Source organism: Echinops telfairi, unplaced genomic scaffold (assembly GCF_000313985.2).
Source record: "Echinops telfairi isolate 266 unplaced genomic scaffold, ASM31398v2 ScPeMD7_2291;HRSCAF=2852, whole genome shotgun sequence".
Taxonomy (NCBI): domain Eukaryota; kingdom Metazoa; phylum Chordata; class Mammalia; order Afrosoricida; family Tenrecidae; genus Echinops; species Echinops telfairi.
In genome coordinates, this window is record NW_022106189.1 from 48237833 (window position 1) to 48249359 (window position 11527).

The window sequence follows — 11527 nt, forward strand, 5'->3', positions numbered from 1 at the left end:
GAGGGGAAAAATGAGGACCTAATGTCGGGGTTTTAAATGGAGAGAAAATGTTTTGAGAAATGATGTACAAATACGCTTTACACAGTTGATGTGTGTATGGATTGGGATAACAGTTGTATGAGCCCCTAATAAAATGTTTAAAAAAAAAAAAAGGTTAATGAGTTGGTGGGGGGGGGGTCTCCTTGAGCATTACAATCTTTTTCTTTTTACTGTAAATTAAGTGAAAGTTTACCAAAAAGTTGTTTGATATTCAACAGTTCTTACATATCCTGACTCAACTCGTCCTTGGCAGTTTCCTCTTGTCCCGCTCCTTCCCTGTGCTTCCCACTGGCGTTCCTCCTCCTCTTCCAGCTCTCCGAACTTTGTCCTGGCTAACTTCTGCCTTTCTTATTACACGTGGTTGATTATTCTAACACGGGTAAGTTCCGTTCCAGGCCTGAAGAGTGAGTGGCTAAGGCCATGGTCTTGAGGGTCCTACCAGTCTATCTGGCCAGGACGCCTGGTCTCTTTCACGATTTTGAGTTCTGTTCCACGGGTTTCTCCCACCCTTTTCCAGGACCTTCTAATGTGATTCTTTTAGATTGGTTGGTATTGGTAGCCAAGCCCTATCTCGTTCTGGCCTTAGGGTGTTTTGTTTGCCTGGCCTGTTATACCACTGGACTCAGCGCTGCTTGTATCTTGATGCTTTTTATCACTCGTCTTTCCTTTGGATGGGAAGAGACCAGTAGTTGTACGTTAGATCATGAGCTTTTATGACCCTAAGGGCTAATTACCAAAGTAGGGTGCAGGATGTTGTTTTTGTGAATGATGCAGTGCTGACTGACCTTAGTGTCCCCTGAGACGTTGGTCTTGATCCCCAGGCCCAGCGATTCATTCCCTGAAGCTACTTGATTATGTCTAAGAAGTAGTCATAATTTTGCTCCAGTACATTCGTGATATTTGTAACAAAGGTAAATACAAGCACACATATCAAACCTTGCTGTATACTGGTGGGCATGCTCCCACTTCCCTCCCACACTGTTCAGCCTGTGTGGTTACCCACGCATCTGTTCCTAGACCCACCACTCTTGGAGGATTGTGTTTATAACAGTATTTGCCACTGTTGCCTTTACCTCTTGCAAACCTCAGTGTTGTGTGTGTGTGTGTCCCGCCTCCATCGTTTTTTTGCCAAACTCCTCATATTGGATATTGCCTTCCTCTTCACCCAGGTAACACTTGTCTGCCCTGTAGTCTATGACTTCTTTTCTTCTTGTACTCAGTAAGCATCAAAGATATTTTTTAGTGTGAAAATCTTTTCTTAATTTTTTTATAGTTAAAATTTCAGGCAATATTTGTCCTTTTATGGTTGATTTCACTCAGCATAATGTCCTTCATTCATGTATGTTATGAGGTGTTTTGTTTAAAGGACCCATCATTATTCTGTAACAATGCTTAGTATTTAATTTATCCATTATTTCATTGCTGGGTATTGGGATTGTCTCCATGTTTTTGCTGATGTGAGCGCTGCAGTGAACATGGGAGTGCATGTTGGTGTTTTTGCTGTGGCTCTTACTTCTCTAGGGCATACACCAAATAGAAGAATTTCTGGGTTAGACAGGGTCTCAATTCCCAACTTTTTTTGAGGAAACGCTGTACCACTGTGTTAGTCTGGGTAGACAAGAGAAACAAATTCATTGATACTCGTGTGTATAAGAAAGAGTTTTATATGCAAGAGCAATTGAACATTGAGAAAGCATTCCAGCCCAGTCCAGATCAAGTCCAAAAGTCCGCTATTAGCCCATTTGTCCGATACCAATCTGTAAAGTCCTCTTCAGAGTCACGAAACACATGCGATGGTGCCGAATGCAGGAAGTTCACAGGCCAGTGGGTGGGAAGTCTTGTGGATCCAGTGGCATTGTAAGCATCTCAGCGCTGGTAGGGGTCTCCATGTGATACCTTTAGCTCCAAAACTCTAACTGCTTCAAGGTAGCTTCATGTGGCTCCCACCTCCAAGGAGCAAATATAGATAGGAGTTCCCAGAATCCTCAGGAGAAGGCTATTCCCACACAGAGGCCTCACTGGCTATACAATGATTGACAGGCTAGACTCCACCCCTTCACTCATAATCCTCATAAACATTTCCTGGCTGTTTCAGGTAAGGTTTATGTAAGGCTTTATTTAAAGTTTAGAGATTACTTCTTTGTCCAATAAGTTACTGCCCACTTTTCTCCGCAGTCTGAGGATTCTCTTTTTACGCTTTTGGTGAAATCTTTTAATGTGCAAAAGTATCTAATTTTTAGGAGGTCCTAGTCATCTATTTTATCTTACACTGTATGTTTTTTATTATGTTTGACAGTATATTTTATGCCATGTATAGGACCTTTACGTTTGTCCCTAAGGAGCCCTGATGATGCTGTTGGGGTGCGTTGGACTGCTACTTCCAGGTCGGCGTTTCACAACCATGAGCTGCTCTAAGGGAGACAGAAGAATCTGTTTGTTCCCATAAAGATGTACAGCTTAGGGAAAACTACACAGGGGTGCAACTTGAGTTGAATTCGACTTGATAAAATGGGTTTTCATTTGTTCCTATTATTTCATTGACGATTTTTATAGTTCTATGTTTTACATTTGAGTCTTTGCTCCAGTTTTGTTTTGTTTTCTTTATGGTGTGAGATATATGCGGTTTCATTTTTCTGCACACAACACATATATCCAATTTTGCCAGCAACATTTGTTAAAGAGAATCTCTCTTTCCCATTTAATGTTTTAGTTCGTTGCCAAAGGTCAGCTGTTCACAGGTGGGTGGGTTTATCTCTGGAATCTCAGTTCTCTTCCCCTGGTCGCTCTAACTCTTGGGCAGCACCAGGCTGTGGTGACGGCTGCGGGGCTGTGCAGCAGGAGGAGATCAGGAGGTGGGAGGCCTACTTTGTTTCTTTTTGTTCAGTAGGTCCTTGTTTATCTGGGATTTCTTTTCCTTATTAATTGATCATTTGTTTTTCCATCTCTAAAGAATGATGCTGGAATACATAATGGATTGCACTGTAGAATTGACATTTTTACAGTATTATGTCTTCCTATCTGATCGTGGTATATTCTTCATTTATGTAGGTCTCTTTTACTTTCTTTTAGTAGTTACTTTGTAGTTTTCTTTGTGTAGGTCTTCTGTTTACGTTTATCCCCTAAAGTAACTGCTTGGCTATCTTGGAAGAAGTACATGCAAAGCGCTTCTCAGAGGCAAGGCTAAAGACACTTCATCTCATGCACTTTGGACGTTTCAGGAGAGCCCAGTCCCTGGAAAAGGACTTCGTGCTTGGTAAAGCAGAGGGCAGGGAAAACAAGGGGACTCTCAACAAGATGCATTGATACAGTGGCTGCAACAGTGTGCTCGAACGTCATAAGAACAATTGTGAGGATGGCGCTGTTCCCTTCTGTTGTGTATGGGGTCGATGTGTGCTTGAACTAACTTGATGACACCTAACAGTTGGTTGGCTTTTGTAAAAATTGCTGTTTTTCTAAGTTCCTTTCCAGAGCTCTCTGTTAGTATAAAGGAATCTGTTTGCTGTTACATGTTGATCTTGTCCTGTCACACCTTGCTGAATCTTTCGATTAGTTCCAGATGCATCGTCATGGTGGGAAAACCAGTCCATGTGCCACAAATCAGGCCTTTTTTATCCACACGATTACGTATTCTTTTCAGAACCTTGAAATAGAAAGCTTGATTAACAGTCTGACCTGGTAGAACAAACTCCAAATCACTATAAGCCGATACTTTTGTCTGCTCAGGAAGTTGATGGAAATCCAGAATGAGGTGTTTTATCAATCAACATTTCACCTTATTTGAAATGAGAAAACCACTCGTACACTTGAGTTTTTCCTCATAGCGCTGTCCTTGTGAGCTGTGTTCAACATCACAACAGTCTGCATTTTTCTCAAGCAGGAAACAAAAGTTCACAGCTACACGCTGTTCTCTTAAATTGGCTATTACAAAAAAAGGAGGTTCGAGCGAAACTGCTTTTACGAAAAAATTCACTGTGACCAGAGAGAACACTCCTAGGCGACACCACTGGGTGCGCTAACTCAGAGTAAGTTGCTCACTTAACGGGAAAAATACAAACTATGAAAGCTCTGCCCTGCCCAGTATAATTTTGGATTTTTGGGGGTACTCCCTCATATATCAAGAAAACATCCCCCACCCCCCAAAAAAAAAAAAAATCCCAGCACAGTCTGCCTTAAGTCTAAAAGCCCAGCACTAGTCTAAAAGTCCCTCTTCAGACTCACGAAGCCATGTGCACTGATGCAGAATGCAGGAACGAAAGGTGAAGGCAGAGAGAGGAGGTTCCCAGGACCCGCCTTCTGAGAAGGCCACACCCACCAGGCTGTAACCTGCACCCCTACACCTTTTTTAATAACACCTTTTTTCTATATCTTCAAATTGACACAAAATTATATAACTACCGTGGGATTTTGTCAAAAAATTTTTAATATTTTTCCTATAACAACCGATCATATGGTTCCTCCATTGTTTTATTTATATTGTTTTTTTCTGATGTTGAAATGGTGTGACTCCCCTTGGGTCATCATGTATTATTGTTTTTGATATATATTGTTGGGTTCTTTTGGCTAGGATTTTGTTGAGATTTCTCAAACTTCTTATTGTGAATAAGTTGGGGGGGGTTACATATCAGAAGATCATTTGTAAACAGCTTATCAAACTCCTAATCCCCTTATCTCTCTGTTGTAATATGTTATCTTCCCATCACCCAAGTTAACAGCCGCCGACTTCTAGCCTATTGCTTCCCCTCCTCTCATTCCCTCTTACCCCAAGGAACCAGAGTGCTTTTGGTATGAAACCTTTTCTTGCCTTTAAAAAAGTTTGTTTAAATAATAATGGTCTCTTATAGTATTTGACCTTTTGTGATTAACTAACTTCACTTAGCATGATGTATTCCAAATCCATCCACGTTGTGTGATGTTTCAGTTTTACCCTTATTCTTTAGCCAGGGGTAAGATTCCATTGTCTGCTCGTACCAAAATTCATCCATTCTCCCACCGATGCGCATTCAGGTTGTTTCCATCTTATGACTATTGTGGAATGCTGCAGTGAACAGGAGTGTGCGTGCATCTGTCTGTGCTGTGTGTTTTACTTCTGTAGGGTATCTACCAAGTAGTGCTATTGCTGGGTCATGTGATATTCCTATTGCCAATTGTTTGATGAAGCTCCACACCATTTTCCACAGTGATGGTTTTGGCTATTTCAAGCCCTATACATTTGAAGATTGATTTTTTCTTTCTGTAAATACTGTTGGAATTGTTATGGATTTCTTGTTGAATCTTTAGATTGCTTTAAGTAATACTAACATTTTAACCATATTAAATCTTCTGATCATGAGCACAGAATAGTCTTCCATTTGTTTTCCAGTGTATGAATCTTGTACTTCCTTGTTAAATTTGTTCTTAGGTATTTTATTATATTTTCATTTTTAAATGTCTTTAATAATTAATTTTTCCCCCGCAACAGTTTTAGTGGCATATAATTCACACATAGCATTCACAATTCAATAGTTCAATCCTAGGTATTCTTTTAGGTGCTTTTGTAAATAGAAATTTGTATTTCCTTTTCTCATTGGTTATGCCTGGTGTATTAACAGTCAACTTGTTTTTTGTTTTTTTTTCAACTTGGTTTTTGCGTGATAACCTAACATCACCTTACTGAAGTCATTCGTTAGCTCTAGTAGCTTTCTTCTGGACTTTTTGGGGTCTTGTATATATAGGGTCATGTCATCAGTCAAAAGGATGGTTTCATTTCTTCCTTCCAGATTTGGAGTTATTTTATGTCCTCTTGCCTAATATACCTGGTTAGGGCTGCCAGTATCGTTTTGACCGGCAGTGGTGAATGTAGCTAGCCTTGTCTCCTTCCTGCTCTTCAGGGGAAAACTCTCAGTGTTTCTCTATGAATGTGATGAACAAACCAACAACCCGCTGCCTTTGAGTCCATGCTGCCTCTAGGACAGAGGAGAGTCGTTTCCTAAGGTTCTGAGACTATCTTTACAGGAGCAGACACCCTCCCCTTCTCCTGAAGCACAGCTGGAGAGCTTGAACCACACACCATGCTCCACCCACACTGTGCCGCCGCGGCTCCTGGACAGTGATGGCGGCTTTGGGTTTGTCTTGGGTGCTCTACATCAGATTAGGAATTTTCCATTCTATTTCTACTTGATGATGCGTTTTTATCTCAAAAAGGTATTGAATTTTGCCATGTCCTTTTTCTGCATCTGTTGAGACGATCATGTGGTCTTTCCCCCTTGCTCTGTTAATGTAGAAGATCACATTTGATTTTTCTCATGTTGGGACCACCCTTATGTTCTCGGTCATAGCGTATTGTCACTTTAATGTATGGTCTTGGATTTTATTGAGGATTTTTGTTCCTGTACTCATAGGGATACTGGCCTGTAGTTTTCTTTTCTTACACGGTCTTTACCTGGCTTTGCTAGTCTCATCAAAGTGATTAGAAAGTGTTCCCTCTGTTTATATTGTTAGGAAATTTACAAAAAAGGATTCGGGTGATTTGGTATAGTTCACCAGTGAAGCTATCCGTTGGGTCTGGGGATTTTCTTTTGGGGGAAGTTTGTGATTCCTCACTTAGTTCCTTCACTTGTTCTGGGTTTGTTGGGCTTTTTCATTTGTTTTGAATCAATTTAGTTTGTGTTTCCAGGAATCCATTTCATATAGGTTCATAATACTTTATGATGTCCATCCATAAGGGTGGTAGTAGTATTCCCATTTAACTATTTACTAGTTACACCTTTTTATCTTCCAATCTAGTTAAAGGCTTTTCCATTTAATTGGTATTTAAAAAACAAAAAACTTCTGGCTTCCTGGGCTCATCTGTTTCCTTTCTCTGCTTATCTCTGCTCTGGCTTTTGCTGTCCCCGTTCTTGTACTTGCTTTGTGCTTGTTTTGCGCTCACAGTTCAGGTGAGGTATAACTGCTCCACCGTGTTGCCATCAACAGCGCTTTCACTACATTCTGTCAGTATGGATGTCTTGTGCTTTCATATTCACCTGCTCAAAGTATTTCCTGAAGCTGCTTTTTAATTCTTTGACCACTGGTTGCTTATTAAATGTATTGTTTAGTTTCCATCTGTTTGTGTATTTCTGTGTATTCATTGTGATCAGAGAAAATACTTTGTATGTCTTCAGCCATTTTTAATTAATTAGAGACTTGCTTTCCAACTCAACCTAAGGTCTGCCATGGAGAGTGGTTCACATTTTGTGCTGTGGTTGGGTTGTCAGTAGCTTATGGGTCTCATTGGCTAATAATATTGTTCACTTTCTGTTGCTTTATTGGCTTTCTGTGTAGATGTCCGTTCAAATGGCTTGTTGACGTCTCGTTATTGTATATTATTTCTCCTTTAGTTCTGTCAGTGTCAGTGTGTTTCAGGGCTCGTTAGTTGGGTGTACACATCTTCTGGACAAGCTCTTTTACTGTTATGCAATATTCTTCGTCTCTTATAGCAGATTTTGACTTAGAGCTCCTTTTGCCTGGTATTAAAATCACCACCCTACCTATTGGTTACTATGTGCTTGAAGTAAATATACTTTATAGGGAGTTGATTCCGCCTCGTAGACACCCTCTCGAAGGCTTCTGAGCCCATAAATCTTTGGGAAGAGGTTGCACCATCTTCCCTCTCTAAGAGTGGCGGGTGGGCGTGAACCCACCTGCATTGTGGTTAGCAGTTCAGTGCCATCAGCTCTTGAGGAAGTGGACACTCAGTGCCATCAAGTCAGATTTGACTCACTGCGACCCCGTGGACAGAGTAGAACTGCCCCTGTTGGCTCCTGAGACTATAAATCTTTAGTGGAGCAGAACACCTCTTCTCCAGGGGAGTGGCTAGTGGATTTGAACGGCTGACTTTGTGCTTAGTGGCGCAACATGTACCCACTGTGCCATCAAGGCTCCTCAAGAAAGAGGGGGATAGTACCTAAAATATTTTCTTCTGAACATTTCTGGTTTTGATGCTTCCAAAGTGTCAAGCTTTTAACTCTGTGCAGGTGCTCTTGTGGCAGGTGCCCCTCCAGGGTTGATGCGAGGTCTCTATGTACAGGTCTCTGTGGACTGCCTTGCCCTTGGGGTTTAAGACTAGCTTCCCCACATAATGAAGAGCAAATTGACGTGTGCCTAGGACCAGCTTGTCTGTTTGTAGGACTTCTGGTAGAAAGAGTGAAGTGAAAGAAGCCAAGCAGTCTGACGGACCAAAACCTCGGAAGAAACCAGGCCCCAAGCCAGGCTGGAAGAAAAAACTCCGCAGTGAAAGGTGAGGTAGGTGCGTGCATGTGACAGCAGGCATGGTACCCGTGTGTGTGTGTGTGTGTGTGTGTGTGTGTGTGTGTGTGTGTGTGTGCGTGCGCGCTGGGGGGAGCTCACATGTGCTCTCTCTGCCCTCAGGGAGGAGTTGCCCACAATCTACAAGTGTCCTTACCAGGGTTGCACAGCCGTATACAGAGGTGCCGATGGCATGAAGGTGAGCAGGGTTGTGGGGGCAGCATGGTATTCCTGCAGTCCCAGGTATAAGGGGTGGGGGGCAGCCCGTTGAGCACCCACCGCCTGGGGAAAGCTAAGCTCTGAAGGACAGGATGTTGCCCATCAAGGAGCCCTTGGCTCTGTCCTCCAGGCAAGCCTACCACCTCTGAGTGGAGCAGCCTCCCGGAACAGTGTTGCCACAGTGACACTCACAGCTTGCTGTCCTACAGAAGCACATCAAGGAGCACCATGAGGAGGTCCGGGAGAGGCCCTGCCCACACCCTGGCTGCAACAAGGTGTTCATGATCGACCGCTACCTGCAGCGCCACGTGAAGCTCATCCACACCGGTAACCACGCTGTTGTCCTTGCGTTGGGGACACCCTGCAACTGCTCTGTAGACCGGAGTAGGCTTTGAACTACCTGCCCACCCCACAACACAGCCTGTCGGTGTGCTCAGGGAACCCGGGCAATGCTCGGGGTCCACCCGTAAGTAGGGCCAGGTCTGTTAAGATTCCTAATCTGTGATGCTGTGGCACACGTATGTGAGGAGGCAGGAGAGCCCTGTGTCCTCTCAAGATGGGGCTGGGCCATCTATCGAGCCCTACAGGATTTGTTATGGCTTCCCTACAATTTCCTTTTTCACGCTGACCCTTCTACTCCTCTGCCACACATGCCTTTGGGTCTGCCGAGCAGATCAACCATTTGTGTTCATCTGAATGTGCTTGTAGATGGGAGACAGGATCAGTGCTAAGAGGTCAGGTGGTGGTGACTGTACAGGGTCACTGACTGGTGTCCAGTGCTGTGTGGGCCAAGAAAGGAGGACCTGCTTAGGGGCCGTCTGGGAGTGTGATGGGCATGTGTGTGGCTGTGGCTCAGGGTTAAGGATAAGTTGGTTTCCAAAGCATTTCTTTATCCTTCCATGGCCCCTTCCTACCTGATGAGGGGCTGATGTCCTAGAGCAGGGGTTCTCAACCTTCCTAGTGCTGCGACCCTTTCGTACAGTTCCTCATGTTGTGACCCCCTCAACCACAAGATTATTTTTGTTGCTACTTAACTGTAATCTTGCTACTGTTATGAATTGGGTGACCCCTGTGAAAGGGTCATTCGACCCCCCAAAGGGGTCATGACCCACAGGTTGAGAACTGCTGCCTTAGAGCATGGCAGAGGTGGACAATCAGTAGGAATGAGCGCTCGTTTATCTGAGAACAGGCTTGACATGTGCTCATTGGCACCGTGAGCACCTTGGTCAGACAGCATCCCATCGCCTTTCCTCTGTAGACAGGGTCCTTGGGGACGGCGTCCCCTCCTGTGTGAATCGGCGGAAATGGGTGTTCAGTGATGCATGTCCCCCTTTTGTCTCCAGAGGTGCGGAACTATATCTGCGATGAGTGTGGGCAGACCTTCAAGCAGCGCAAGCACCTCCTCGTGCACCAGATGCGCCACTCGGGAGCCAAGCCCCTTCAGTGAGTGCAGGCCGCGGTTACGCGTGAGGTGGACGATGGGGGTGGGCTTGCAGTGTGTGGACTGGGCTGGGTGGCAAGGGAGCAGGCGCAGGGTCTGGCCTGCACACTCATCCCTTTAGGGCAGTGGTTCTCAACCTTCCTAATGCCATGAGCCTTTAATACATACAGTTCCTGATGTAATGATACATCCTACCTGATGATGGGCTGATGTCCTAGAGCAGGGGTTCTCAACCTTCCTAGTGCTGCGGCCCTTTCATACAGTTCCTCATGTTGCAGTGACCCCCCCCAACCATAAAATTATTTTCATTGCTACTTCATAATTACAATTTTGCTACTGTTATGAATCGGGCGACCCCTATGAAAGGGTCATTCGACTTACAAAGGGGTCAAGACCCACAGGTTGAGAACCGCTGCTTTAGGGTGCCAGGCGCAGAGCCACATCAGGCATGGGCTAGTGTCGGTGTGGTGCTCTGTATGTCCTCACCGGTCCTGCCCCTCAGGTGTGAAGTCTGCGGGTTCCAGTGCAGACAACGAGCCTCCCTCAAGTACCACATGACCAAGCACAAGGCTGAGACTGAGCTGGACTTTGCCTGTGACCAGTGCGGCCGCCGCTTCGAGAAGGCTCACAACCTGAATGTCCACATGTCCATGGTGCACCCACTGACACAAACCCAAGATAAGGCTAGACCCCTGCAGACAGAGCCCCCTGGGCTGCCAGGTCCCCCAGGGACAGGAGAGGGCCAGGCCGTGAAGCCTGAACCCACCTGAGGCCAGTGGGTGGGACAGCTAAGCAGGGCTCCGCAGTACCAGCGTGCTGGGCCTAGGTTCGTGGCACACAGCAGGGGTGGTGGGTGCTACTGGCTGCCCTAAGTGGTGAGGGAGGGGCTCAGTGCTTGGCTGTGAGCCCTACTGGCTTCCCGCTGGGACCAGCAACTTTTCTTGGAGCCAGCTCAGATTTTCAATAATTGATTATTCCTCCTGCTAAAGTAATCAAGACCATTGTGACCCGCCGTGCAGTGTAACCAGAGCGCAGAGGCTGTGCCCACATTTGTTTACTCAGCAGCTGGGATGGAGGGCAGCCTCCCCCTCCCCAGGAGCTCCTGTCAGAAGAGCCTGGGCTCCCGATACAGGTCTGGGTCCGGGTCCGGGTCCGGGTCCCGGTCCGGGTCCGGGTCCAGGTTGGGAGGAACTGGCAGCTTTTTCCTGAGGGCGGCGCTCACCTCAGGGTCCAGGTCCTTGCTAGCCTCCAGCAGCTATGAGAGCACACAGGCTCAGTCCTGCCGGCCCCGTGGGACCAGCTGACGGACTGACTGACTGTTCTGAAGAGGCGTGAAAACTCTCCACCTCATGAGTGTGGGCGGGCCGCATTACCTCCATCAAGTTCAAGCAGCTCCTCTCCGGGCACCGAGGGATGGACTGCAACAGGAAGCCCCGAGCCTTTGTGATCAGTCCCAAGGCATCTCTCTGGGGTGGAGAAACAGGCACAGGGTCACACAGCATGGCACCTCAGATACATTCTGTGTGCTCCTGTGTTTGTCCCAAGGTGCCTCTGCAGGAGGTACTG

General features: G+C 45.6%; 2 protein-coding genes across 4 annotated transcripts in view; one reads left to right on the top strand and one right to left on the bottom strand.

Annotated features, from left to right (window-relative positions):
- The window catches only part of ZNF276 (zinc finger protein 276), a 19357-nt gene extending 7836 nt beyond the window's left edge, over window positions 1–11521 (top strand). For both annotated transcript variants that reach the window (XM_004704495.3, XM_045293576.1), the window contains exons 6-10: window positions 8183–8293; window positions 8425–8500; window positions 8730–8847; window positions 9864–9963; window positions 10464–11521. In XM_004704495.3, the coding sequence (XP_004704552.2) occupies window positions 8183–8293; window positions 8425–8500; window positions 8730–8847; window positions 9864–9963; window positions 10464–10731 (673 nt within the window). In that variant the 3' untranslated portion in view covers window positions 10732–11521. The remainder of the gene's footprint in view (window positions 1–8182; window positions 8294–8424; window positions 8501–8729; window positions 8848–9863; window positions 9964–10463) is intronic.
- The window catches only part of FANCA (FA complementation group A), a 30114-nt gene continuing 29562 nt past the window's right edge, over window positions 10976–11527 (bottom strand). For both annotated transcript variants that reach the window (XM_045293570.1, XM_045293572.1), the window contains 2 exons: window positions 11335–11427; window positions 10976–11216 (listed from right to left, as the gene is read on the bottom strand). In XM_045293570.1, coding sequence (XP_045149505.1) covers window positions 11067–11216; window positions 11335–11427 — 243 coding nt within the window. In that variant the 3' untranslated portion in view covers window positions 10976–11066. The remainder of the gene's footprint in view (window positions 11217–11334; window positions 11428–11527) is intronic.